The sequence below is a fragment of the Emericellopsis atlantica genome, assembly GCF_019669845.1.
Source record: "Emericellopsis atlantica unplaced genomic scaffold F5Z01scaffold_2, whole genome shotgun sequence".
Classification (NCBI taxonomy): Eukaryota; Fungi; Ascomycota; class Sordariomycetes; order Hypocreales; family Bionectriaceae; genus Emericellopsis; species Emericellopsis atlantica.
In genome coordinates this window covers 1,161,791-1,189,626 of record NW_025764704.1, presented here as the reverse complement: position 1 = coordinate 1,189,626, position 27,836 = coordinate 1,161,791, and the positions used below count along the sequence as shown (strand labels likewise).

Sequence of the window (27,836 nt, the reverse complement as noted above, 5' to 3'; positions counted from 1 at the left end):
GGCAGACGGCTAGCCTGCTCAAGTATGAGCGTTGACAAATAAGCCCCCTGAGCCGACGCTTGAGGCCTCGAAAGCCGATCAATGATCGGCATTCAATACTATCAAACCTCCGGTCCCCAGACAGTCGCAACATCAACTCAGTGGGCTGCTTGATCAATTCCCGAGACTTGGCTTTGACTGAACTGGCCCGCTGTCACAGAACATGCTTATCTCATTATACCTGCGCTTTGAGCACTCCTCTGCTGTCGGGCCCATCTCAGTTTGAATCGCCCACCAGCGTTCTGACCTTCAGCCGACAACCACAAGAGTGATGCTCAGGATCTCGCGTCGCTCTTCACTAGTCTGGGCGAGAGAAAAGCCCTGATGCTGTATACGATCAAACAGGATTGGCTGTTGCTGTGGGCATTAGGAGGCTTCTAAGTCAATGTATACGCGGACGTGCATGATTCGTGAAAGCTACTACCAACCGGGAGTTCTTCTTTTCGAAGCTCAAAAGTTGTTCAGTATACTCTACGAGTCAATGTAAAGCAATATCACAACGGCAGCTCTGGCCGCGCAAAACTGATACTCTTTTGCTGGGGCCAACAGAAGTACGATGTCAGAGCTCGGCAGCTCATCTGATGGCATCCCAGGTCTCGAACGTGCCTTTGCTGCCACTCTTACAAGAGCATCAAAGGCGTCACCGAGACAGACCCAGAAGGCTTCCGCGAACACTAGACGTGTTACACGATTAGTCCCGTGAGACGTTTCCAAGCTCTCTGGCCATCGTTAGCCAAGAGCTAGACAAACAACGTCGTTTTCATCTCAAGCATGCTGGGCAGTTTCAACCTGTTGGGGATGGATGTGGTAATGCCCGCTGTGTTACACTTCGCCAGCAAAGTGGCCGATGGAGAAGCAGTGGAGTGGCTAATCCGCAGCAATTGGTTTGATACAGACATGGGATTTTGGCGAGCTGAAAGGATGGGCGTGGCGGACAACGCGGAAAATCGAGGACAATATTCTCAGTACACTGAAGAATGGAAGATCATGGCACAGAGGGTAAAACTATATGAGCCTGGCTGACGCTGAGTATTCCTAGTTTGATGAAGTCTCTGAGCCTTTGAGGCAACGCTGGGTCATTTCACGAAATTTGACTGCACGGCACTTGGCTAGGCAAAATCGATTGATTGATGGTAGATTTGTCGATTTCTACTTTATCGTAGAGCTGACTTGCCACTCTGATGAAAGATTCATGACTTTCGAGCAAGTCCCACGTGATGTCATGAGTGTCGAGTTTGTCTGCCCCGCCATGACACATGCCGATGCCCCACGTCGATGTCGACGGTTGACGGCGTCAAAAGCGTCAGACCTGTCCTCGACAGTCGCACAAGCTACACCAAGTCTCCTACCGACAACATGAAGCAGAGATTCTCCTCGTTGGATGTCAAGGTGCGATCCCAGTCCCCTCCCTGGCCAATCTGCAGCTCCTCACCATCAACAGGTCATCGCGCACGAGCTCCAACAGTGCTTGGTCAGCTTGCGCCTGTCCAACATATACGATCTCTCCTCCAAAATCCTCCTTCTAAAATTTGCGAAGCCCGACAACAAGAAGCAGCTCGTTGTCGATACCGGTTTCCGCACCCATCTGACCGAGTTTGGACGCACAACTGCCGCAGCACCCTCGGCATTTGTCGCTCGGTTGCGAAAATGTCTAAAGACGAGGCGGTTGACGTCAGTGTCGCAAGTGGGCACTGATCGTATCTTGGAATTCACGTTCAGCGATGGGCAATATCGGTTGTTCCTGGAGTTCTTTGCGGTAAGTCCAATCGACGTCGCTTGGAGGGAAGCATAGCCGCTGATGACTGCGGCAGAGCGGCAACATTATTCTCACCGACGCCGAACTCAACATCCTCGCTCTCTCGCGCAATGTTGCCGAGAATGAGGGTGGCCAAGAACCACAGCGCGTTGGCCTCAAGTACTCGCTCGAGAATCGGCAAAACTACGAGGGTATCCCGGACCTTACAAAGGAGCGAGTGCGTACTGGGCTTGAGAAAGCCGCCGAACGAACAAAGGCTGCCTCTGCGGTTGCCAAGAAGGGGAAACCCAAGACGGGTGCTGATTTGAGGAAGGGTCTGGCCTCCTTCATCTCCGAGACACCGCCAGTCCTCATCGAGTATACGCTGTTGGCGAATGGATTCGAAATGGCGAAGCCTATATCCGAGATCTTGGCAAGCGAGTCCATTTTTGACGAGCTATTCAAGTCTCTGGAAGAGGCGCGCAAGACTGTCGAGAACATCACCTCGGGGGACAAGTGCAAGGGGTATATCTTTGCAAAGTACCGCGCGGCACCATCAGGGGACAGCACCGAAGCATCAGACAGGTCGAACCTCTTATACGAGGACTTCCATCCGTTCTTGCCCCAGAAGCTAGCCAACGATCCTGAAATAAAGGTCCTGGAGTACCCCGATTACAACCAGACGGTCGATGAGTTCTTCTCCTCATTGGAGGGACAGAAGCTTGAATCGCGCCTCAGCGACCGGGAAGCGACCGCAAAGCGGCGGATGGAGATGGCCAAGCAAGAACAGGCTAAACGCATCGAAGATCTTCAAGAAGCGCAGGCGTCAAATTTCCGAAAGGCAGAGGCCATCGAGACGAATGTGCAGAGAGTCCAGGAAGCGATGGATGCCGTGAACGGGCTCATCGCGCAGGGGATGGACTGGGTTGACATCAGCAAGTTGGTGGAACGCGAGAAGAAGAAGCAGAACCCTGTGGCTGCTATCATCAAGACACCCCTCAAGCTTGATGAGAATGTGATTACTCTTTCACTGGCTGAGGAAGATTTCGAAGAGGAAGAAGAGGAGGATCCGTTTGAGACCGACGACGAGGACGATGAAAATGGCACGCCTGAAAAGGCCAAGCCTGCCGCATCCGCCAAAGCTATTGAAGTCGACATCAACCTATCACTGAGCCCTTGGAGCAATGCCCGCGAATACTACGAAGAGAGGCGAACGTATGCGGTGAAAGAAGAGAAGACACAGGCTTCCTCTGGAAAGGCTCTGAAAAACACAGAGGCCAAGATTCAGGACGATCTGAGGAAAGGCTTGAAGCAGGAAAAGGCGTTGCTGCAACCAATCCGTAAGATGATGTGGTTCGAGAAGTTTATTTGGTTCATCTCCTCGGATGGATATCTCGTACTCGGCGGCAAAGACGCGACCCAGAACGACATGCTGTACAAGCGCTATCTCCGTAAGGGCGACATCTACTGTCACGCCGATCTGCACGGCGCGTCGAGCGTGATCGTCAAGAACAACCCAAAGACACCCGATGCGCCAATACCGCCCCAGACCCTCTCACAGGCCGGCTCCTTGTCCGTCTGCACGTCGAACGCCTGGGATTCCAAGGCGGGAATGGGGGCTTGGTGGGTCAACGCGGATCAGGTGTCCAAGTCCGCGCCTACGGGAGAGTTCCTACCACAAGGTAGCTTCATGATCCGCGGAACCAAGAACTTCCTCCCACCGACGCAGCTTCTGATGGGCCTGGGTTTCGTGTTCCGCATCAGCGAGGAGAGCAAGGCGAAGCATGTCAAGCACAGGTTGAACGGGGTCGATGATGGCGATGCCAACGCCGGTACTAGCCGCAAGAAAGCTGACACCGAAGTTGCCGCTCTGGAGCAGCCTGTCGAGCCCCAGAGTGTGGACGATGATGCCTCAGACATGGGCGATAAGACCGCCGACGAGTCTGACAATGGCGAAGAGGCGTACGAGAAGCGCGATAACCCCTTGCAAGGGGTTAGCAGCAAGCGTGACGAGGAGGCGGATGACGAGGACGTCGAAGAAGCAGAAAAAGGCGTTCATAATCTGCAGATTGATACAGACAAGCAAGAGGCAGATGGACCCAAAGACGAAGCTGAGGATGACGGCGAGGCCAGCAGTCCTGAAGATGCCGCTACCCCATCGGTTGCAGAGACGTCGGAAGAACCCACCCAAGCATCAGGGAAGCAGCAAGCCGGCAACAAGCCCAAGCAGCCACAGCAACCAGTCCGCAAACGTGGGCAAAAGGCGAAAGCCAAGAAGGTTGCCGCCAAATACAAGTACCAAGACGAGGAGGACCGTCTGGCGGCTGAAGCCCTCATCGGCGCCAAGGCAGGACAGGAAAAGGCACAGGCCGAGGCCGAGGCGAAAGCCAAACGCGAGGCGGAAATCGCGTTTCAGAGGGAGAGGCGGAGAGCTCAGCACCGAAAGACGCAGAAGGAAACGGCCGAGCATGAGGAAATCCGAAAGGTCATGATGGAAGAGGGCGTCGAGCTCCTGGACGATGACGAGGCACAGAAGACGACTTCTCTGGACGAGCTCGTCGGCACACCCTTGCCCGGAGACGAGATCTTGGAGGTGATTCCTGTGTGTGCGCCGTGGGGTGCCCTGGGTCGATACAAATACAAGGCCAAACTGCAGCCGGGCTCGACGAAGAAGGGCAAGGCCGTCAAGGAGATTCTAGAGCGCATCAAATTCGAGAGCGGCAAGAAGGGCGCCGTCGATCCGCAGGGCAAGGACTCGGACAAGATGTGGCCCCGCGAGGTCGAACTTCTCAAGGGCATGAAGGCCGAGGAGGTCGTCAACAGCATCCCGGTGGGCAAGGTCAGGGTGATGCTCCCCGGCGCCACGGGAGGAGGAAGAGGAGGCAGCAATGCCAAGGCGAAGAAAAGAGGCGGCAAGAAATAGAGCAAGCACAGATCACCGTCTCTTGGAAAATATGCAAAAATCACGCTCATTTTGGGTCTAGGTATTGTCTACTGCTCTCATCGACGTATTGTTTACTGCTCTCATCGACGCGAGGAGATCCTTTCCACGCGCCTTACATCGTTGGGCACCCTCGCGATGCAGAGCTCCTCACAAAAGGCACCCCATTGCCCGCTCGTGGACTCTGCGACGGCCTCCTGTAGCTCCCTCTCGTAGCGCGACCGGTAGGCCTTGCGCACCGCAGACATGTGCGCGGCATCCCAGTGAATCCGCACAAGCCGCGAAGTCAACAGCTCGTGACGCAGCTCATCCTTGCGTGACGTGGTGATAGCGTGGTGGAGGAGTAAAGCGTCGCGGACGGGGCGATTGATGACGCCGTTGAGGATGTGTGCCAGGAGTTCACCCTGCAAAGGTCAGCTTCTGTCGGTACACCTCTGAGTGCTAATGATGGAATAGACTTACAACCAAGTTTGTGCTCTTCTTCAGAGAGTCCCGAGCAAAGTTGGCGCGATACACATGATCGTACTCCTTCAACACTTCACGTAGATGGTTGTCGCTGCGTTGCACAACAATGGAGATCATCAGACTCTCGCCTCCCTTTTCAGCCTTGATGGCTTGGCGCAGGCTGTCAACGTCTTGGTCCACCAGCTTGTAGTCAAGAGGAATCTTGCGACCGTTGTGGTCGTAATCGTCCATCCTGCGCTCCTCCAGCACCATGAGGACGGCCTTTTTGAACTTGTCTTCCTTGAGTTCGGTTTTCATGCACTTTGTGAGACTGTTGTCGTATTTCTTGTCCGTAAAGGCGCTCTTGATCTGTCGAATCTCCTCGTTTGTGCGACCCATCAACGACTCGATGAGAAGCTCACGGCGAGTCTTGTCGCCTTGATACCAGAAATTGGCCCAGTAGCTCTCACTCTCCCACATACCTAGTGCGACAGAGTAGCATGCCTTCATAAGGTTGGGGTTCTCATCCTTGAGACGGGCCCGAATGTGTTTCGCAATGTTGACGCCCTTGCGGTGAGAACCGGTCTTGACAAGGCTCTTGTAGTCTGCTCGCAAGTCCATGACCTGCTCGTGCGTCAGGCTTGGCAAGATCTCGGTGAGCACGCGCTTGTCAGGCGGGCCATCACCTTTCAGAGCATTGGCCAAGCGGGTTGTGATGTCTTCAGGGTCGTGGAATCGGGCGCGTCTGCTACGCTTCTTGCCATCGAGCTCGCTGTCAGATCCGATGGGCGAGATGGCTTCCAAGATCCGGGGGTCGTCGCTCGGGTGGCCCGAGGGGAGTAGCAGAGGCGAGGGCATGGGCGAACAGTCCTGGTACGTGCCTTGGTATGACTCCAGAAGCGGCGAGGGAGGAGCAGCGGTGAGTGACATGTTTGACGGTCTGCCCGTATCGACAGACAGAGTGGACATGCGGTCTGTCGGCGGTTGAGGCGATCTGTCGCGTGTACCTCGCCGTTCCCTGGATCTTTCACGCTCATGGTGGCCAGTGTCCACTGTTAGGCCGGCAGGATTGGGGGACTTGTCTCGGCGACGGTCGCGAGATGACCCCCTATTCCTGTCGCTTGGGTCGACCGTGAGAACATCAGGTCGTGATCGGCGAGGGTCTTGCTCGCGGTAGTCCTCAAAGCGAGCCGACCGCCTAGGATCTTCAACAGCAGGGCTGACTGGGCGTGGACTCAGCGTCCGTCGCCGCGGGTCATCCTCAGGATACTTGGAAGAAGGTCGATCTTCCCACTGGGATCCTGACAAGTAGCTCCCATATGTTTGGGGCGAACCCGTCCTTTCAGACCGTGACGGGCCCGGAGGCTTGCCGTAGGCCAGGTCGTCCTCATCGCGCTCCTTCTTGCGCCTCCGCCGCTCGAGCTTGTCCTCGCGATCAGACGAATGAGAATCCTCATCATCCTTTTTGCCACTGTACTTGAATGGCAGGAACCTGAACTTGTCATCGTCGAGATCTTGTCTGCCGGGCCTGTCCCTTGGCTTGTCGTTGGCGGGGCTCAACGGCGCACTGTACTTGGCGGGCAGAAACTTGAGCTTCTCGTCATCCGAGCCTTTCAGGCCATGAGAACCATCATGTCGAGGCTCTCTGATCTCAGGGCGGCGGCTGGCGTACTTCTGCGGCAGAGACTTGAGTCTTTCGTCTTCGGAGACTCGCTCATCCTTCGCCTCGGTGTACCGACTTCGTCGCCCGCTGTCGTCTTCTTGCTCTCGCGCCTTCCGCTCTCGTTTCTCCCGCTTGGACTCCCGTGGCTCGGCCGTGACGATGCTGGGTGGTCCCTGGTCGTCGTCCGGGAAAGCTCCTGGGTATGAAGCCGTCGATTTGCCTCCTTCCTTTTCGCGGGAGCTTCGGTGCGGCGATGCGGCGCGTTTCGCGGGCGGATAGTCTTCGTAGTTGTACAGCCTGTCTTCCCCAGGCAACATTTGGTGAATGCCACCCTCTACCGGGTAAGGCACGCCACCACCCTGGTTCGTTTCACGCGGTTGGTATCGGCTGTCGAGATCGTCCTCCGGGTAGACATATGAAGGCTCCCTGACATCGCCGTACGGAGGTCTCTCCGGGGGATCGTTGCGGGAACGACGGTCACGCGAGCGCGACCTGTCGCGTCGGCGGTCGTCATCGACGTAGAGAGACATATCGAAATCGTCAGCTTGCTGGGCCAGTCGAAACGAGCCAAATTGGCCCTCTTAGCAAAAAGGTGAAGGCCGGATATGTCCCAGGCGCTTTCAATGAATTCCTTCTGAGCAACTTGAAGCTCCGGTCGTGACTCCCCTCGTAAATAATGATGTGGGGTAAGCTCAGCTTGACGGAAGGTGCAATGCGAGGGGGACTGGAAGGCGTCGGTCAGTCAAACAGACAGATTGTCAGACTGTCAGACTGTCAGACAGCGAGGGTCGCGGAACGAAGAATTTTCAGTCAGCGAGCAACCTCGATCTCTGTACTAAACTCATCGGAGAACCTGCATCAAGCACCCGCCACAGCATTTGCCGTGATGCATAGCACATGCAGCGCAATTGGTGTCTCGCTGCCGTCCTGCGACCTGCAGAGCGCGCTAATACGGTGGGATATTAGATCACAAGGTGCCAACGGTATCAATGACCAATTGCACAACCACCACACAACACATATACGCACCCTCGTCATTATAGCCTCACCTAAAGAGCTACGCACGCCATAGAATTTAATTCTATAATAAATAAATTAATTTACTATGATCTAGCGATAGCAGACTTCGTGATGATAGTATTTATTTTTTATATAAGGCGTGTGGTGGTTATTACGGAGGCGCTGAAGTTCTTAAGCAAGACATATGTTCGTATTCAATTAGTTATAAAGTAAGGCTATAAGTAAGGTTATAAATAGCTGTAAATTTGATCACGACCGCCGCGCCCGGGCGGTTGGCCTAGCTTCACGCCGTGAACGGCGAGGTCGCACCTCTTTATTAACGCTGCCCGCTATAGGCGCCCTTGGCCTCTTCCTGACTACCTTATAAGGTGCCTTAGCGGGTGCCTTATCGGCTGCTTTATCGGGTGCCTTAGCGGGTTCTTTATCGGCTGCTTCATCGGGTGCCTTAGCGAGTGCCTTATCGGCTGCTTCGTCGGGTGCCTTAAGGGCGCCGATCTTAGTTAGCAAGAGGTCTATATTATCCGATGCTTTAGACAGGGCCGTCTCGCTATATGTCCCACCCGCTAGGTCTTGTGGGAAGGCTTTGAGGTTGATCGGCTCGTAGGGTGCTGGATTTAGCTCTGATTTAACCCGAATTAAAGCTGGCGTTAATTCCCTTTGCGACCGTTCGCCTAGCGCTATAGACTTGGCCCTCGACCGCGGCTTCCGTGGCTTTGAGGTAGGCTTTTTGGGGCTATCTTCGATAAATTAAAGCTTAATCCATACGATAACCCGGCTGTCACTAATAGCCTACTAGAAATTATTATCTTAGCCTAGTATATCCTAAAGGCTATTATTTTTTAAGGAAACCGATATAAACTACCTAGGCTCTTATTTGCTATTCTTCTAGAAGGACGTGCCGATATATATTATCGACTTATCGAGTATTTTAAGGGTATTATAAAGAATAGAAGGTTTAAGGTATATAGTTAGAAAATCGGCTTTTATAAGGAATCCGAGGTCGGCCTATGAGATAAGTAGTAAATCTATTCTACCTACGGCGAATTAGCTATATTTTAGAATATCTAAATTAGCTTACTTATTAATAAAGAGCTCGAGGCTTTAAAGATACTACCTTAGAGCCTGCGACCGGTGGAATAGACTGGCTAGACCCGGATTTTAAGGCTATAGGGATTTTTAAACGGCGAGATAGGCTTGGCCGGCCTTATGGCGATAATAGCCTGCCTTGTGTGGCTACGTAGGTTATTAAGGCGATCGCCACGCGTTGAAGATAACGAGGATGATCGGGGTAGCGCTTGTTTAGCGATACTACGACCTTCCGACGACGCGTAGCCGTTGATTAACGGCGATCTATATATAGTTATAGGCGTTAGAGGGTCGCTAAACGTATCTAGGGCGTCGATCTCGACTGGCTTAGGCTATCGCCGGCTATAGAAGGGGTAGAGTAGCCCGACGGAGGTAGCGCGTATTTTATTATATTTTTCGCGTTGTAGGTGCGTATCGTAGACCGTGGGAATCGATAGCGGTGGCTCGGGTATTTCTACTACTAAAATAGACGTTAAAATATATAGCCGAAAGTAAGAGATTGATTAGACCTGCTATTTAATATAATACCGCTAGTTAGTAGGGAAAGAACGTAGGAAAGGGCTATATTCGCGGATGTTATATAGTGTTATAGGGGGGAAATTACAGTGGGTCTAGTAGTATAAGGATTATATATATATATATAGGCCCGTCGCGTAAGGCTTTAAATACTACCTTATATAGCGGTGAAATAAAGCTTTTCGCGATCTATTTTATATTATCCCCTTCCTCGATAGCCTAGCTTATTTATGCCTAAAATTCGGGCGGTATCGCGTTACTATAGAGGCCTAGATCGTCGAGGTAATTCTACTATAATAGACGTTAGTATTCGGCAGCGCTACTAGTGTGAACTTATGAGATAGCTAAGATAGGCTATACGCTGGAATTTTAGTGCTTTTCGATAATCTCGCGAAGCTTTAAATATAAGCTAATAAACGGCCTTTTAAGGTTATCCTCTTCTACTAGGTTAGCCTCGAAGCTAAGCCCTTAGAGCTATGCCTTGTACTAAGCCTCTATCTCGGCGGGTAGTAGACTATCGATATCTATCGTCTCGAGAGGCTCCTATATTTCGCGAAGAAGCTACTACTATAGGCTATCGTCGTTATTATCGAAAGGAACGCTCTAGTCCGGGTTAGCGGTTATATAATATAAATCCCTTAGTATGCTAGATCTAATATTAGGTCGGTTCTTCTAGTTACGGATAATATACCTATTCTATAGATAAATAAAGTTAGTAAGTTTATCGCGGATTATCTCGCCGTAGATAGCGTAGACGGCTACCTAATCGACGAGGCTATCTTCGCGGAAGAGGCTATAGCCGATTAATTCGTTAAAGAAGATAATCCAGCGGTCTATGACGCTACGCCGTAGCTACCGCCACTAAGACTCGATCCTTACGTTCCTTATGCTTAGGCTATATAAATGATAGCTATCTAGCCGATTGCCTTGGGTATAATAATAAATATTTCTATCTTTATCGGTATATTTGACTTTCTTAGGGCTAGCTTTAGCGAGTGACGCCTACGCCGCTACCTATAGCGGCGTCTCTGTGCCGTGGTTAGATCTCGTGAAAAAGGGCCGCTTTTATAGGCGCCGGACGGCCTTAAGATATTATTTTAACGTGCTAAGAGACGTTATTACTAATCGGCCTACGTAAAACTATATAATATAGCGGGAATAGGCGTCGATATAACTATAAATCTAGAAGCCGACCTTCCTAAGCTTTTTATAGCTATCGAGGGACTATAAGAAGTTCGGTCCGGGCACGCGAAAGTCGCCTCTTTACTTAAAGTTACTATCACGGCGGCTAGCGACTTCCTCTAGAAAAGCAGCCCGATAAATATCGTATAGACGGCGCTATAAGACTATAATTTGCCCCTTCTAACGAATATATTGGTATAGTAAGCCCTTGCTAAAGCTTAAGGCCGCGCCGCTCCTCTGGAGGTCTTAGTAGAGGAATTCGATAGCGTTATCGAGCCTCTCTTATTATTCTTTAACGGTCCTAACCCGGCGTTTTATACCGTGTTGCTAGCGGACCTTCTTTATAGCCGAGAGGTAGGCGTGGAAGCCTCCTTAATAAAGCTCCCGTAGAATCGATGTGTTGGATAGCCTGAAGTTAAAGAAGAGGTATTTAATCCGATCGATTAGGGCGTCCGAGATATCTAGCGCCTAGTATCTTATATCCAAGCCCCACGCCTTTAGCTAGCGTAGTAAGGTCCGTCTACTAATAATAGGATTACTAGCTTCTTATAGCCGTAAATTAATATCTTTAAGAATATTATTAATTAGGGTATTTAAGAAATAATAGCCGTAAATATAGTCTTCTAAGATAGTTAGGGTCTGGCGGGCTGTTAGACGAGGGGTAGTCTATAATACTAGCGCTCTTTTAAGCGTGATTTTTGATATAGCATTCCCACCGTTACTAACGATCGTATTATTTAGAAATTCAAGAATCTAAGTCGCTAAGAGGCCCTTATTGCGTGTATCTAAAATTAAGGCCTGATAATTTTCGATATTCGTTCGTGGCGGTATGTTAAAAAGTATGTAGGTTATAAAGTGTGGGAGGGGCCACCGGTGTGGTGTCGTTGCACTGCGGGGGTTGATACCGTTGGCACCTTGTGATCTAATATCCCGCCGTACGCTAAGGCGACGACAGACCCCATGACTCCAGTCCTGATGGCAACCCACTCGAAGTCAGCAATCACAGGCCCATCGTTGTAGCCCTACAGAACCCCCTACGCGTACATTCTGCAAGCTGCGTGAGCCTTGCGGATCGCCTGCTCGGTGTTGCGCAGGTCAGGTCCGCCACTCGGCCATCCCGGCCACGGCACCTGAAGTCGAGGAGCCGGAGGCGCAGCGCATCATTGGGGGGTTTGAGCGACAGACGGGACCGGCCGACTGTGTTGGTGCCCGTGAGTGCTCCACGCCTCCAGCCTGATGCTGACCGGAGACTCGGCATCGCGACGACTGCCAGCCTCGTCAGCTCACGCCGGCCGATATGTGCTGCGGTGTTGGTGCCAAGCATTGGCCAGTAAGGCGAGGGCTTCAGTGACCTTTGCGCACGGTAAATGTTACACAAATACTCTGACAGCCGGGGCCCAAGGTACGGCTTCGGGTGATGGCGTGTTGAGAGCCCTCAATCTCTCGCTTGCAGACGGCAAGTTTTGTACGATGATGAAAGCGAAGTGTACTAATAACAATAAGATGTGCACGCCAGGGTTATTTGTGATGCTATACCTGCATATATTGTACCGGCGATTCACTCGACGACTATATATGCCCTTCTTTATGCAAACGCAGCATTTGCGTGGCCATCGACATTCCCAACCAGATAGAAGTCCTCTGTGAGCTTGCACTTCGTTCCGAACTGCATACTCATCGGTTCCTCATGTTCTCGATCTGTTGAGCAACCATTCGTTCGACAAGGGATGCAACGTCCTCAGACACTCCAACGGGAGTCGGGGGTTCCTGGACACGCAGAGGCTCCAAGCACGCGTAGAGCTCTCTGTTTGCTTTGATCGCCTTCTCTTCTCGTGCCAAAGCATCCTTGGCGATCTTGACTTGGTTCTCCATGCGCCGGCGGAGTGAGTCGATCTCCGTTTCAAGGTCTTGAATGCGGGCATTGAGTTGAGATGTGCTTTCAGACTCATTTGCTGGCTGAGCTGCATCCTGCTCGGCCACGACTTGTCGTGAAACGGTTCGTTCATCAGCTGGGATCTGTGTATTCTCTGTCCCGTTGGCCGTGGAAGTGCTCTGCTTCTTGGCTTGAGCGGTCGGTGGTCTAAGAGACAGAGTAGTTGAAAGCTGGGAGCTCTTGGCTTCCAACTTGAGGTGGCCTTCTGGTTTGATTGATTCTTTTTTCGGCTTTGTCGGTGCTGCATTACAATCACCGCCAAGGTCCAATCCGGCAAAGAACTCCTTTGGGTCGTAGCTCACTCGGCGGTTTCCTGACTTCCTCTTTGGAAGCAGTCGCGCTCTAGCCGGCGCTTCTTCCTGGGACGGTATATCTGACTGTACTGGATATCCTGGTTCATCGTGGTGCTCGTCGTCGCTATCGGAAATCACTCGGTGCTTGCGCTTCTGTGATTTTTGCGGCGACACTGCTACAGAGACCAGTCAGCTATACGCCATAGATGGCTTGTGTCTGGCTCGACTTCTTACACTGGTTTTGAGAAATGTCCCACGACTCTGGGCGTGGTGGTGCAGGTCCAGGCCAGACTGCCTCTCTCAGATTGACATTGGGATATCTCTCTTTGATCTTGCGGGCCAGTGGGCTCTGCAACAACCTTTTTTCAGCAATCTGACGGTTGCCTACCTCAAAGTCGCCTGAGCCACGCAGCTCCGATCGCTTGTCGATGTATAGGAGGCGTAGCGCATAAAACACACCCCAGACAATATCACCATCTTTGTCAGTCATGTAGTGTTTCCAGATCGGGTGGAGGCTCAGATTTGGTTTCGGGGGGCCACTCGTAGTAGCCAGCTTCCTCAGTATGAAATGGCATTCATTGATCTCAGGTTGCTTCATCTCTAGCGCGTACTTGTTGAGCCAGTCCTGATATGCGCGGGCTACTGGAGGCAGCGTGCCCTCTGCAACATTGTTGTTCGGGTTCATGACGTGAAGACACCGCTTGTTGAAGCAAAAGTCAGAAGGCTGAATTCTTGAGTCTTCCAAGAAAGATGAAGCCGATTCTTTCACATCTGGAGATGAGCCAAGCCACGAGGTTGAGGTGGTGTGGTCGAGAAACGGTGAAGCCCATTTCTTTCACGTAGGTGGAAAGCATGTAATGAAAAGAAGGGCAAAGCAAGAATGCTGGACTCCACTGGCAACTCTCAAAACAATTCACTATTAGCGCGTGACGCGACCCTTCGTCTGATACAGAACGGTCCGGTGCATGCCTACCTTACTGCCCACTGACCGGAAGTTGATGTCCGAGTCACTCAGGACTAGAGCTGGCGTTAAGCGAGTGCACAGTGCAGTTCATAAAGCCGCACCTATCAGAAGCTAGGTACAGAGTATCAGGAAGTCCTATCAATGATGCAATTGGGTCTCCAAGGTCATGGAACTCGTTGGATTTAGGGTTGCGTGCACAATTTCAACTTGCTGTATGAAGCCCCTGACATAATAAACAAACCACTTACATGTATGAACCGTTTTACGAAACACAAGATCCAAGGCACAAAGCTTAGATACACAGACAACCTAGACCTGTATGTCAAAAGAACACCCATGGCACTCGCTCCTCCATACGTGCGTTTCATCAATACAAGACAGCCTCAAGAAAATGCATCTCATATAGAACATGTATGCGCCACAGAGTCACAATATAATGTATTTGTACATGTACCAAAAAGAGTACTTGGCTACTAGTATTGTACTACGCAAAATCTAGCAATCTAGGTTGCTTCAACTTCCCTGTTCGTCTCTTTGCCGTCCGCACTTCACGCAACCCACTTCAATCAACAAGTAGGCCGAACAGTTGTCCCCCCAAAAGATTGTATGTTTGTAGTGACATGGCTCAATCTTTCATTTCAGATCCGCTTTGTTTCCAAAGCCGCACGTGACGGTGGCTTTGAAGTGGGCTCTTGCAATCTTGACAATACCCCTTTTCCCTCTTCCGTTCTTAAGAAGTCGATTTCATGTCGTTGAACTGACCATTAATCTTACGCTTCATGCCGATCATAATCTTTTCTTGCGATTCCATATGCTGTATAAGTTCGGTCTGCTGCAAGGTGGTTTGTACAAGCAGTCGCTTCGCCCCAGCATGTGCCTGTTGAAGTTGAGATAGTTCACGCTGAAGCTCGGCAAACTGATCTTTTGCTGTTGCTGGAACCGGGTCGGTCACCGTTGTCGTTATTTCACTTGTTTCCACAGGCGTATGGCCAGGTTCCACGACGCTTTTGCTGCAGGCTTGTTGTATGGATGGCCCACAACAAGACGCTGAAGCAACAAAGGTCCTGGCACGCCTATCGGGCAGTCTTCGATCATTGACTGGGGGCGTGGAGTCTCGTTCAACCTGGTCATATGTTTCGTTCCTGTTCAAAAGGCTTGTCTGCTCTTCTTGGCTATTGATCTTCGACGGACTGACTGGTTGTATCGAGTTCGCGCGGTATTCCTTCTGTTCAGAGATGCTGCGATCGCTGGTCCTTGATGGGATCAATGTCTCCTAGTCATCATCCTCATTACGATCGAAGTTCGCTGAAGTACGTATGGTAATCTGCCACAGTTAGTTACGAATAAAGCCGTAGGTGAGCCAATTTGCCTCAAGAACAGACTTCATTGGCCTCAAGTGCTATGATCGGGTTCTTCACTCACAGTGTCGAACTTCTCATCGAATGTCGCTTGGCCAGAAGTTGGACCCTCATCTGCTTTGATTTCTTGGAGTCCCTCGCTCTCGATCTCATTCCAGGAAGAATTGCCGACGTCTTGCTGCTTGCTCTTGAAGGCATCAGGACCGTTAGACGCCGTAGTGTCAAGTTTCTTGGGGCTATTGTCCGAACCATCTCCTCGGATTTGCTTCTGTGGCACGCCAGAAATATTGCAAGTGCGCTTCCTCTTCTTGTCTTTGTGTTCCACGAAGCCAGCTACCTTGTTGAAGGCATGGAAGCGCTTCCCATCCCCAGGCGAGCCTGACCATCTCTCGCCTAGGATAGGCCACCAATGAGGACGAGCAGGAGCTCTTCCAGGCCAAGTGTTGTACTCAAGGTCTATTCCAGGGTATCTCTGCTTGATCAGAGTGGCAAGATCGGAGCGTAATAGCTTGGTGCCCACGTCGTCTTTCCACTTCCTCTTTGCGCTGCCTCGCAGTTCTTGGTATTGTCGTCGTTTGTCAATGTAGAGAAGTCGTAGGCCGTAGAAGACTCCCCAAACGACGTCGCGCTTGTTTGTCGTGTATCGGAGAAAGACCCAGTGTTGTGTCGGGTCGTTCTCTGACCTATCGTCGGGTCGGAGGTAGGCTGCCACGAACTTGCACTCTTCGAGCTCAGGCTTTCGCATTAAGCCTTTGTGGTGATCTAGCCATTCGTTGTATGCTTTATGAACCGGCGCCAGCGCGGAGGGGATGTGCATTCCTCCAGAAGGATTCATTGCTGGTATGTTTTAAGAGAGGTGGGAGCCAAAGCGCGAGAAGATGAAGTTGAGAAGAGGATGAACCCAAAGTAAGACACCTCCAATGAAACCAAGCCTACGCTTGTCTGTCCGAAGTAAGCAGATTCAGCTCGGTGCCACAGACAGGATCGGCATCCAGGCCCTTCCAGTGTCGGCTTTACCATAGATTTTCATGTTGCTGGTGTTTGTTGCATACATGTAGTCCTGCACGCAACCGCCAAGGTACCCATACCGGTCGAAGCAACATGAAGCACCAATACCTGGATAAACGCCAAGGCAATGGAGTCACCATGATTACTCCATCGAGCTTGCGCAACGACAGAATCCCATGGCAATGTTATTTTCGCAAACAGTCAAGACAAACGAGTAGCCAACGTTCACGCATTCTCCTGCGTTGAAGAGAAACACCTGTGTCCTTGTTGGGTAAGTTTGGCATATATATTCAGCAATAATATCCATAACATGGATTGCCAGAGACTGAACCCCAGCTCTTTGAATCTCCACGCCTATTTTGGCGCTCTGTCTCCCCTTTGAAAGACGAAAAGCGCCTCATCCTTGCCTCCAAAGCTAGGCAGGGGTATTTGGACGACCTTGGTCCAATCCTTATGTTCGTTCGCCATGTACTCAGACATGGTCCACTTCTTGAAGCCCGTGTAACCGTTGTGGTTTTGCGTGCCCACAACTGCTATCGTGTCGCCCTGGTACGCCTTGACGAGGTCGCGGGTGAAGCCACCTTCTGAGCCTCCCCCTATGCTCCCGCCTACCACGGGGTACACCAGCAGCAGTACCATGTCTTTCCCATTTTTGTGCTTCTTCAACCACTGAACGCCATCTGAGATGACAGTGTCGTCCACCCAGTTGACCCTCCACTCACTCTGCATGTTGTCGACGGGGTTAACCATCAGCCCATAACGACGCAGCATGTATGCCCAATAACCATTGCCAGAGCCAATGTCAGCCACAGTCCTCCCGTCCGCAAGTAGCCTGAGTATTTCCAAAGACTCATGCGAAGGTGTCGCGCAGCCAAAGTGGTGCATGAAAATAGGGAGCACATGGTGACTTCCGGTTCTTCTCTCCGCTGACGGCGACGGTCCACACCACTGTAGGGCCCGGCACGACCACGCCCAAAAGTCAAAGTAGGGATTCTGCGGCGCAGACTTTTTCACCTTTGGTATCGTGAGGGTTGTCTCCCTCGAAGGATGGATAAAGCGCTTTGAGAGTAGATTCTCTGCAACTTCGGCGCGCAATGACTCTTTTTTGGCATTCGTGCTGAAGTTCTTGAGCGCAGATGAGGTCAGTGTGCCAGGAGCAAAGATTGATACATAGGCGTCGATGTCTGCCTTGGAAGGATGCCCTTTCTTGAATAATGTCAACACAGCTCCTACAGTACGTTCCGTGCTTTGTAACCCACCGATGTTCCATCTTCGTTATGGTACCAATCATGCAGTCCTTTCTCATCCCCAAGCTCGACGATTCGTTGAACCTGTGCGAGCTTCACGCTGACCATCGCATGATATGTGTACTGATCAACCTCTGCCAGGTCAAAAATGACTCGGCTGGCATTGTACAGGTCATCTTTGAGAAGTAGTTCGTTGGCTTTCTTGAGACGTTCCGGGTTCTCGATGAGATCGTCCGGCTTGAATTTGGGACTGTCTACGCAGTGCACAAAACGACCTGCGCGCGACATCGTGTCTAGGAAGTGTCCGTGTTTTAGGATTTTGTCAGTGTGCTGATGTTAACCCATATTTTACATGTCATGACGATGGTGTTGACATGAATCCCGGAGATGCGGGGCATTCAAACACGCTCAAAAATGAGCGTTGATACACTCTTGCTCAATATCAATTATTCTTCCGAGTTCAATGAACTTCGAGACCAAGCATTGCAGAGAAATACCGCACGGTATTATCTGACAAGTAAGTTTAACATGCACTTCGTGCGATGACTTTGGGGATGCCTGCTCAAGTCTGCTGGATGTGCGCAGGGTAGGCAGGTGCTCCTCACGGTACCTGCCTCTAACGCAAATTGGATGTGGGTGCTTAACGCGCTCCCGCACTCACGCAACGCGTCTCCCCCACGAGGAAAGTTCACGGATCAAGAAACACACACCCACACACTCAATGCTGGTTGCATGATCGGGTCGAGGATTTCTGAACGGCGCTGCGCATTTATCTCAGACTTGTATCCACCTCAACGTCCCTTTATGCCATTCGAAGAGCGTTCCGATGTCGACCACCCGCCGCCGTTCGCGCAGCGCACTCGAGGAAGATGACAGCGACGTCGACACCGTCGATGGCACGGAGCCCGCATCGCCTAAGAGGATGCGAAGAACAGACTCCATCATCGACGATAATACACCCGAGCCGAGTGGATATGTGAATGGCGATCGCCAGCATGAAAAGATCGCCAAGGTGTCGGAAGATGACTACGCCCCTGGTGCCATTATCCGCGTCTCCGTCAAGAACTTTGTCACGTACGAGAAGGCCGACTTCTTTCCTGGTCCAAACTTGAACATGGTGATTGGACCAAACGGGACAGGCAAAAGCTCGCTCGTATGCGCTATCTGCCTGGGTCTAGGCTACGCACCAAAACACCTCGGGCGAGCAGGGTCCGTGAAAGAATTCGTGAAGCATGGCAAAGACATGGCCACCATCGAAATTGAACTTCGCAAGCGAGAGAAGGACCGACGGAACTATATCATCAAGGTGCAGATCAGGCGTGAGCAAAACTCGCAGAAGTGGTGGTTGAACGGCAAGGAGTCAAGCCATAAGAATATCCAGACCCTGATGCGCGAGCTCAAGATCCAGGTGGACAACCTCTGTCAGTTCCTGCCCCAAGATCGAGTCGTGGAATTTGCGGCTTGCACTCCTGTCGATCTGTTGCACGAAACACTCCGCGCTGCTGCCCCCGAGGAGATGCTTGAGTGGCAGTCTAAACTGCAGGGTCTACACGCGGAGAAGAAGGAGATGACGGCAACCAACGACGCCGACAAAGACTACCTCGCGAACCTCGAAAATCGCCAGCAAGGCTTGCAGGCGGATGTGGATAGGCTCCGGGAACGAGAGGAGATCCAGAAGAACGTTGAAAATCTCAAGTCGGCGCACAAGATGGCACTCTACCAAGACGCACGCCAGGCCCACGTGGCCGCGAAAGCGAAGCGCGACGAGGCGAAAAGGGCACTCAAGCGTCTCGAACACAATAGCGGTCCCTCGTTGCAAGCCGTGAAAGACAAGCAAGACTACGCCACGCGAGTGCAAGCTGTGATACCTCTCAGAGAGAAGGCGGCAGAACTGGCGAAAAAGGACATCGTGGCATTGGCTGCGAAGGTTTCCAGTGCCGCCTCAGAGGTGAAGGATGCCAATCACAGCATTGAAGCAGAGAGGAAAGGCTTCGCTAATCAAAGGAAGGAGATGGGCACAATCAAAGCTACGATCAACAATATCCAAGCCAAGCTGAGAAAAACCCCACCCCCAAGAGACTGGTCTGATGTCAACCACAAGATTGTAAGTAAGAACTGGATGATATAAGAGCCGACACGCTGACGATATCAAAGCGCAGCATGTCACACGAAGAGCGAGAGCTCGGTGCTGAAGATGATCGCCTCAAAGCCCAGATCCACAACATTTCAGAGGAAGGCAAGGCTAAGAGGCGGGAAATCCAAACGACGGAGAAGAACATTGAATCTTTCAACACCCAGCAAGGGCAGCAAATGGCACTCATGCAGAAAAACTTCCCCGAACACGCTAAGGGCTGGGAATGGGTACAGGAGCACCAGAATGAGTTTGAGAAGGAGATCTTTGGGCCGGCCATGGTCACTTGCTCGATCAAAGACGAGCGATACTCTGATCAAGTGCAGTCTGTACTTGGCCAAGAGGATTTCACGTGCTTCACCGCGCAAACGACCAACGACTTGACGAAACTCAACGACCAGCTCCTAAGAACCATGAGCTTGAGTGTCGCTACTCGCTCATGCGCAAATCCCCTCTCGTCTTTCAAGACGCCCGTGGCTTTGGAGGAGGCTAGGCGCCTGGGAATGGAAGGCTTCGCCATCGATTACGTGGATGGTCCTGAGCCCGTCCTGGCCATGCTCTGCGCCAGTTCCGGCTTACACAGAGCTGGCATATCATTGCAGGAGCACACGGACCAGCAGTACGAGGCGATTGTGCAGAGCGGTGCGATCAATTCGTGGTCTGCCGGAAAGACTGCGTACAATATTCGCCGCCGGCGCGAATACGGACCTGGCGCTGTGACGACGGTAACGAAACCAGTTAAGGGGGGTCGTTTTTGGAAATCACAGCCTCTCGATTCCGCCGAGCTGAACGAATACAAGCGTCGACTTGCTCAGGCATCAGAGGAGTTTGCAAGGCTCAAATCGCAATCAAACGACTCCAAAACCCGGAAGGGTGAGATAGAGGAAAAGCGAGCGAAACTGCGCACCGAAATCGTACGTGTGGGGAGGTGTCGTGCTTCTTGCTGTGGTCATCTAACAATCTCTCTAGGAAACATTACAAGCCGAGAAGAATGAGCTCCAAAGAGAGTGGCAGCGTTTCAACAGCTTGCCAGACCAGCTGGGTAACGATCACCACGGCGTCTCACACTGAACCAGCTAACGCATTGACCAGAGGCTGAGGAAACGAAGAAGAAGAATTGCGAGAATGAAATGAACGCGATCCGCGGTCGTATCAGCGAGTTGAATTTGAAGTACGACAAGGCCACCGTCAAACGTGCCGAATTGGCGTTGCAGCACGCAAACGCCCTTGAGCAGTGCCGAATCGCTCTAGATGCCCTCGTCGAGACAAAGATCTGGCATCTCGAGGCCGAGTCTGACCTAGAGGGCCTGACAGCTCGCAATGCTAGCATCATGCAGCAACTTGATGACCAGAAACGTGTCTTTGACGAAGCTGCCGCAGAGGCCGAGACAGCACGAACCATGGGCAAGGAGTATCGCGAAGCCGTGGAGATTATGATGGGAGAGAACCCGAGCGAGGAATGGCGTGCTACCATCACTGACCTCTGCCAGGACAAATCAGCACCCGATCTCGTGGTCGAGTACGAAGCTGAAGAATCCAAGCTCGAGCTCATACAAGCCGCTAACCCCAGCATCATGCGGGAGTTTGAGCGGCGAGCAGCCGACATTGATCGCCTGAAGCGGAAACAAGCCAACTCGCAGGAGAAGCTGCAGAGACTCAACGAAGGCATCGAGGCACTCATGGCCAAGTGGGAGCCAGAGCTGGACAAGCTGATTGACAAGATCGACAGGGCATTTGCCCATAACTTTGAGCAGATTCAGTGTGCTGGCGAGGTCCGCGTCCACAAGGCCGACGATTTTGACCTCTGGGCCATTGATATCCTGGTCAAATTCCGGTAAGCCCCCCTATCTTCTGCCCCTTTGTGAAAGACCCCTCAATGCTGACTGCCTCTAGTGAGAGCGAAGAACTACAACAACTGACCGCCCACCGTCAGTCAGGCGGTGAGCGTGCCGTGTCCACAATCTTCTACCTCATGGCCCTCCAGTCGATGGCGCAGTCCCCGTTCCGCGTCGTCGATGAGATCAACCAGGGTATGGATCCTCGGAATGAACGCATGGTCCACGAGCGCATGGTGGACATTGCGTGCAAAGAGCATTCGAGCCAGTATTTCCTCATCACGCCCAAGCTGCTGACGGGCCTCCGCTACGATTCGCGCATGAGGGTGTTGTGCATTGCCAGTGGAGAGCACATGCCGGAAGACGGAGAGAGGTGTGATTTCAGAGAGTGCCTCAAGGTGCAGAAGATGTTGCTCCGGGCGTAATCAGTAATGGAGAGCCTTCTTAAAACTGGGTTACACGTCACATTGACACACCCAAGGACGGAGATAGACGAGGTAAAACACAATTGTGAGCGATTTCATATCAACATTGGCCATTTCGTCCGCATTCCACGTTCAGAAAAGACTAGAGACGCTCTAATAAAAGTACCAACTTCCACATCCATCGCACAAATATCCCTGCCTCGAGGCAGCATGCTGCTGTACACCCTCTCTTCCTCCACTGATGAGGGCGCCAGCTATGTGGCGAACCGAGTTCCAACGCCCGTGAGGTCACGCAAAAAGAGTTGTATATATGGGTCATTAGGAAAGACCAAAGACAAGATCGAGAAACAAAAATTGAAGAGAGCAACGGAAAAAAACAAGAAGTACCGTGTTGTAGCTCAGACCTTGCTCAGCAAAGAATTAAGCATCGTTCGGGACGAACAACAGCACGAAGAGCATTCGTGAGTAATTGTACGAGCACAGGCTATGCTGGCCGAAAGAAAAAAATCCCAACTCCGCTTCGACCGATGACAATTGCTTTCAAAGTGTACAATTCGTGAGAGGTGCCAAGGACGAGACACCACCATCGCGGAGGTCCCGCGCATGTGGCATCGGGTATAATATGCATCAGGAAACGCTTTCGCGATATCCAAAAACTCAAGTGCCAACGTTATGGCAAAAGAAAGAAAGACTTAGACGTGGCGGACCTTGTCGACAGAGGCGGTGCTCTCCTCCGTGTCGAGTTTCTTCCGCCAGTCCGCGAGACTTTCGCTCAGCCCGTTGTCGTCTGCGTCTTTCCTGCCCGAGGCGGCATTCGGGTCGAGATCAAAGTTGGTGCTGAGCCGGTAGTTTTTGTTGGTGGCCTCCCAATGGGTTCGCAGGGTCTCGAGCTCGCTCGCCAGGCTGTCGAGCGCCGCGCTGTTCCTTGCGTTGGAAACCTCATTGCCAGCGTCGTGCAGCGACTCGAGCTCGGAGCTCTCGTTGCGGGCATGCCCCATGCTGTGGGCGCCATTGAGACCGGCGCCCAGCTCAGAGTTCATGCTGGGAGCTTGCTTGCTTTGGCGACGGTAGTTGTCGACCGAGTGCTCGACCTGGTCGAGGAGCAGGGAGACCTTTTGCTCTGCGTCATAAGCACGCTGCTCGAGAAGCGCGTTCTCAGACCGAAGCTGCTCAAACTGCGTCTTGTGCGAGCCGAAATCCTTGGTGACCTGCTCGCCGTGCGTCAAAGCCTCATCGCGTTGGCGCTGAACGGTCCTGAGCTCTGTGCGGACAGTCTCCAGCTCCTTCTCGAGATGGACACCAGACTCCCGAAGCTCAGCCTCCAGACCCTCGATTCTCTTCTGCAGGGCCACTCGCTCAGCCTCCCAATCAGCGGCTGCCGCATTCGCCTGCCCGTCAGACTGCAAGCGGTCCTCTAGCTCCTCAATGTCGGATTTGAGCTGTCCGTTCTCCGTTTTGTATCGGTTAAGCTGCTCTTTGAGCTGCTTTAGCATTTGTTCAGTACCCTTGACGTAATGGACAGCTGATCGGTAGTCGTTCTCGAGTTGCGATAGTTTCTCGCGGTACATGGTGTCCGCTTCTTGCTGCTGGACAGCGAAGGCCTGTTTAGACTCCTCGTGCGCTGCGTGAGCGCCAGCTAGCTGCGACTCGAGCTCCTTCAGTCGGCCCTGCTCAGGAGAGCTTGTGCGGGGGCTGGCGAGTCCTCGGGCTCGAACAGCGGCAGTCGGACTGATACCACGCTCACTGAGGATGTTCTTGAGCGCGCTGTGCTGCACCGTCATGGCATTGGTCTCCAACTGCTGAGCGGCCAGGCGATTCTTGAGATCCGTGTTGAGAGCCTGGAGCTGTTGCGTGTCCTTGAGAGCGGATTGTAGTTGACGGCGGATGCCCACTCCCTCGCGACTGGACTGCTCTTGGTACTGCTCCAGTCCAGCGATGCGCTCCTCCGCACTTCGTAGTTTGTCGGCTGCGGCATCGGCTTCCCGCTGGTACTGCTTGACCAAGTCATTGGATGTCTGGACCTGCTTTTGCAGTGCGAGCACACGGTCGCTCTCGGCCTTGCCAGACTTGCCTTCATCGCGAAGAGAAATCTTGTCAAGGCCGGTGATGACCGCCTCGCGATGCGTTTTGGCCTCGTGGGCATGTCGCTCTGCCAGTTCCTCGGCATCCTTGAGGCGCTGGGTGACTGTAGCCAACTCTGCAGTGCGAGCTTCAAGCTCCACTTTAAGCTGGTTATACTTGCTCTCCAACACTTCGCGCTGCGCTCGCTCCTCATTCAACTTGGTCTGTAGGTGGGCCTTGCCGTCCTCCGAGGATGCGATGGCGGCTCGAAGAGAGACAAAGGTGGCATCGTGGTCCTCCGAAGAGCCCTTGGCGTTCTCATATTTCGAAACGACGTCGTCCTTCTCAGCCTTGAGCAGCTCCAACGAGGCAATGGCTTCGGCGGAGGCAACGGACTTCTCGCGCGCCTCTCGCTGAGCCGCATGCAGTTCAGCCTTCAGGCGCTCCACCTCGGTAGACGTTTGCTGCTTGTAGGTCTCTAGAGCCGTCATTCTCTTCTCGGCAGCACTCGTCGTGTCGTCGGCCAATTTCCTCGCCTTCTTCTCGTTATTCAAATCAGCGCGAGCTTGAGCCAGCTGGCTCTGTAGATCCTTCTGATATTGAAGCGCTGCGCCAAGCTTCCTCTCCATCTCTCCCGTTCTGAAGCTGGCATCTGCCGGGGTGAATGTTTGGTCCGCACTCGCATCACCCAGCTGGGAGGCTAGCTTGGCCTTGGCGTACAGTGCTTCTTGAACAGCGGCATCCCGTTGCCTTTCCACCTCGGCGATTTGCTTTGAAGCAACGGTCGCTTGCTGGTCTATGGCACCCTGTACCTTGGCGAGCTCGGTCCTCATGGCCAACAGAGCTTCGATCAATGGTCGATCTTCATCATCAAAAGTTTCCGGAATCTTGCCGTCTAGTACGGGGCTCGACGTGTTAGGAACGAACCCAGCTTTTCGGGCGAGCTCCAACTCCGAAGCATACCAAGCATTTCGATTCCGAGCAGAGTCCAGCTCTTTGAGCAGAACAACGGTTTGCGAATTGCGGCCCGATGACCTTCTTGATAGAGGGTTACTCGGTTGGCGGGTAGGCGGAGGAGGAGATGCAGGTGGCTGCATAGCCTTGAGGCCAGGCTCGATGGCGCTGTCGACAGATGCTTTGCTACCAGCCTGGCGGGTCTGAGACTTGGAGATATCGGAGCTCTCCAGTCTTGGAGCACTCTTGGGTTGTTGCGCTTGCGATTGCTGTGTCGGCGTGCTGCGCCCGTTCATACCGACACCAACCGCGGGCGGAATGACTGGTTCATTCTCCATGATAGGTTCCCTGGTGATAGGCGAGTTCTGGTTGGAGCCGATCAATGGCGATCCGGCCGGTCCAGCACGGTCCGCAGATGGCCCGCGTACTCTTCCAATTGCCGATGCTTGCTCGCCAGGGCGCATAGGTACAGGACCAGATGGAGGTGGACCAGCTGCGCTCGGTGCAATCCGCGGTAGTTTGGAGCCTGGCCCACCAACGACCCCTTGGAACCCCTGAACGGCAGCTTCCGCACCATTTGGTGGCGGTGAACGATGACCGTTTGGCGGCGTTCCTGCGTTGTTGGTAACTCCAATAAGCCTGCGCTGGTCAGGCCCATTAGAGCCGTCGCGAGTCGAGCCGATGCGAGCGGCATTCGGACCGTCAGATACGCTCGGGCGCCTTCCTTGACCCTGTGGCAGGCGTTGTTGCTGCGACTGCTGGTTGTCGGATGGGTACCTGATCTTGGTGGTGTCGAGGACGTAGAGGATTCCCAAGTCATTGGCGGACGAGGTCGCTGAGCTGGGCTCGCCTCCGACTGTAACGATCGACTTGCCCACAGTGGTCATGCTGTGGCCGGAGCGCGGCGAGGGCGAGGGGCCCATGTTCTGGAACGTATACCACCTGCGGGTCGAGATTCGGAAGGCCGCGAGGTCACCAAGATCGGTACCCTCCTCAGTTCGCCCGCCAAAGATGTACATGACGTCGTCCACCAAGGCTGCCGCATGCCCTTCGCGAGCAGCTGGGATATAACCTATACAGTCAAGCTGGGCCCACTGGTTGAAGGCCGGATCATAGCACCAAACATCGTTGAACCACTGGATGCCGTTTGTGCCGCCAAACCTGCGATGTACATGTCAGATCAGATGGTCGACGTGGATCGAGTGTAGTTTGGAGTTCTACTCACAGGTACATCTTGTCGTTATATGTGATCACTGAGTGATTTGTCCTAGCAGCCGGGGTGTTCGAGGAGCTGTCGCCATGCAGCAAGATTTCCCAGCGGTTGTTGGGCAACTGGAGCTGGTTCAAGTCGAACGCCGACATGTCGTTCATGAACTCATTCTCGACCTGGCCGCCAAAGATGTAAATTTTTGAACCGATGATATTCAGAGAATGGCCATAGCGACCAGACGGACGGGGTCCGGCAGGTAGAGCTCGCGACCATTGACGTGTAGCTAGAGCATGTTAGCGTGGCGCCCCAGAATGCTACTTCATGCGACTCACAAGTGTTCAACAAGTATAGGGTCTCATCCAGGACGTCTGACTCGTCGATCTTCGTGTCACCGCCATAGACAATAAAGGCATTGCCCACCAACAAGCTCGAGTGGCCAACTCTGGGGCCGGGACCCTCGGCTGTGGTAGCAAGTGGGTAGCAGGCCATGTTACCGCCAGCCTCGATCATCCACAGATCGCCTTTGACGGTCGAACTGTTGATCAAGCCGCCCATCATGTATATGTCACCTTCTTTTGACGATATCGAGTTGACGGCTGCGCCATAGCGAGGGAACGGCGAAGGGTGCGACGAGGTGTATGTGAGTCGGCGCTGAGACCAAGGGTACAGAGACGCATTGTTCATGGCGGGCGGAGGTGGCCCATTGCGAAGCTGCACGTTAAACAAGACAGTCAGAAACAAATGCTAAATCACCTCGTCTTGTGAAGATGACTTACCGGTAGATCGCTTTGCGGTTGAGCTTGTCGCTGCTGCTGGACTAGCGGCTGAGCTAATTGCTGTGGCAGCTTCGGGTTGTCTATGCTCCCGCCCCTGCGTTCGTGTGCTCCCCGGTCGGGACTGTTGGGCATGCCTTCCGTGTCGATTGAGTTCTTCTCAATCGAGTTGAGGCTCCCTGTAGGCGTTGCGCGATGTTGCGATGAGCTCTTCTCGGACGCCGGTCCGCGACCGGCGGCATTCTGTGGTGATCCTTGTCCTGCACTGCCATCGCGACTCGCTAATGATCGGTCCTGGTTCTTTTTCGATTTGGAGAAGAGAAACGCCATGGCTGACGACAGCCGCGGTGCGGCGCTCGTAGATCAACTATCAAGGCTATGCACGTCGTTGTTGGGCGATGCGCTTGGTGCTTGTCGCTGCGGGTACGGAAGGTAAGTTTGTACGGAGTAGCAGACGGTCGGTCGCACGGTCGAAGGCGGAAAAGGAGTGCAGCAACGGGACGGACGGTGGATGGAACGCTCGACCGACGATGGACTTGCTGAAAGAGGGCTGGTAGCAAAGACGACTGGAGTCGGTAAGGCAATGAGGGAGTGGTGTTCTTGGTCCAAGCCTGGAGATGGCTGGGAGTTCTGCTGGTGCTGGTGGAGGCTTCAGGGGTGATCGTCCCGAAATTTCTGGCAAGGTCAGCCTCCCATCCTTTTAGGGGATCCAGCCAGGTCTACGCTACCAGGATGACGACGGCCGTTTGGCAGAAGAGTCGCTTGGTACTTTTAAACGGAGCAGAGGAATACACAAAGCCTGGGTAAACACGCAGTGCTAAGAACGGCGCCGCTGCGAGCAGGGCAGAAAGTGAGGCGCATCGACTCGCGATGTTGGTGAAGAATGGGCGAACGGACAGATGGTGGATGAACGGACCACGAAGCGCAATAATTACCAGGTATCCGTACCTACATGAATTATTACAGCATCGGGGTTGCAGCACAAGGGGCTGCCAGTGCACAGATTACCTTACTGCGT

At 52.9% G+C, this 27,836-nt stretch overlaps 7 protein-coding genes across 7 annotated transcripts; 2 read left to right on the top strand and 5 right to left on the bottom strand.

The window, feature by feature from the left end:
- The first annotated feature begins 1,230 nt into the window (after positions 1 to 1,230).
- F5Z01DRAFT_644019 (serologically defined colon cancer antigen 1) lies at positions 1,231 to 4,734 on the top strand. The gene is made up of 3 exons (XM_046262761.1): positions 1,231 to 1,428; positions 1,481 to 1,795; positions 1,851 to 4,734. The coding sequence occupies exons 1-3, from the start codon at positions 1,315 to 1,317 to the stop codon at positions 4,695 to 4,697; spliced, it is 3,276 nt and encodes a 1,091-aa protein (XP_046122654.1). The 5' UTR covers positions 1,231 to 1,314; the 3' UTR covers positions 4,698 to 4,734.
- F5Z01DRAFT_644017 (annexin ANXC4) lies at positions 4,735 to 7,817 on the bottom strand. Its single transcript, XM_046262760.1, has 2 exons — positions 5,178 to 7,817; positions 4,735 to 5,119 (listed from the first exon to the last, which is right to left on the bottom strand). The coding sequence occupies exons 1-2, from the start codon at positions 7,350 to 7,352 to the stop codon at positions 4,799 to 4,801; spliced, it is 2,496 nt and encodes an 831-aa protein (XP_046122653.1). The 5' UTR covers positions 7,353 to 7,817; the 3' UTR covers positions 4,735 to 4,798.
- A 4,469-nt stretch (positions 7,818 to 12,286) lies between these two features.
- F5Z01DRAFT_215758 (uncharacterized protein) lies at positions 12,287 to 13,802 on the bottom strand. Its single transcript, XM_046258173.1, has 2 exons — positions 13,087 to 13,802; positions 12,287 to 13,028 (listed from the first exon to the last, which is right to left on the bottom strand). The coding sequence occupies exons 1-2, from the start codon at positions 13,535 to 13,537 to the stop codon at positions 12,301 to 12,303; spliced, it is 1,179 nt and encodes a 392-aa protein (XP_046122652.1). The 5' UTR covers positions 13,538 to 13,802; the 3' UTR covers positions 12,287 to 12,300.
- Positions 13,803 to 14,691: 889 nt separating this feature from the next.
- Positions 14,692 to 16,244, bottom strand: F5Z01DRAFT_215655 (uncharacterized protein). The gene is made up of 2 exons (XM_046258171.1): positions 15,239 to 16,244; positions 14,692 to 15,140 (listed from the first exon to the last, which is right to left on the bottom strand). The coding sequence occupies exons 1-2, from the start codon at positions 16,007 to 16,009 to the stop codon at positions 15,090 to 15,092; spliced, it is 822 nt and encodes a 273-aa protein (XP_046122651.1). The 5' UTR covers positions 16,010 to 16,244; the 3' UTR covers positions 14,692 to 15,089.
- Positions 16,245 to 16,420: 176 nt separating this feature from the next.
- F5Z01DRAFT_644012 (uncharacterized protein) lies at positions 16,421 to 17,969 on the bottom strand. The gene is made up of 2 exons (XM_046262759.1): positions 17,442 to 17,969; positions 16,421 to 17,388 (listed from the first exon to the last, which is right to left on the bottom strand). Exons 1-2 carry the CDS (start codon positions 17,715 to 17,717, stop codon positions 16,537 to 16,539), a joined length of 1,128 nt encoding a protein of 375 aa, XP_046122650.1. The 5' UTR covers positions 17,718 to 17,969; the 3' UTR covers positions 16,421 to 16,536.
- Positions 17,970 to 18,011: 42 nt separating this feature from the next.
- F5Z01DRAFT_644011 (structural maintenance of chromosome complex subunit SmcA) lies at positions 18,012 to 21,915 on the top strand. The gene is made up of 5 exons (XM_046262758.1): positions 18,012 to 19,533; positions 19,584 to 20,474; positions 20,530 to 20,602; positions 20,653 to 21,394; positions 21,454 to 21,915. Exons 1-5 carry the CDS (start codon positions 18,256 to 18,258, stop codon positions 21,818 to 21,820), a joined length of 3,351 nt encoding a protein of 1,116 aa, XP_046122649.1. The 5' UTR covers positions 18,012 to 18,255; the 3' UTR covers positions 21,821 to 21,915.
- A 483-nt stretch (positions 21,916 to 22,398) lies between these two features.
- F5Z01DRAFT_215670 (uncharacterized protein) lies at positions 22,399 to 27,368 on the bottom strand. Its single transcript, XM_046258172.1, has 4 exons — positions 26,822 to 27,368; positions 26,378 to 26,756; positions 26,061 to 26,328; positions 22,399 to 25,996 (listed from the first exon to the last, which is right to left on the bottom strand). Exons 1-4 carry the CDS (start codon positions 27,146 to 27,148, stop codon positions 22,513 to 22,515), a joined length of 4,458 nt encoding a protein of 1,485 aa, XP_046122648.1. The 5' UTR covers positions 27,149 to 27,368; the 3' UTR covers positions 22,399 to 22,512.
- Positions 27,369 to 27,836: the final 468 nt, after the last annotated feature.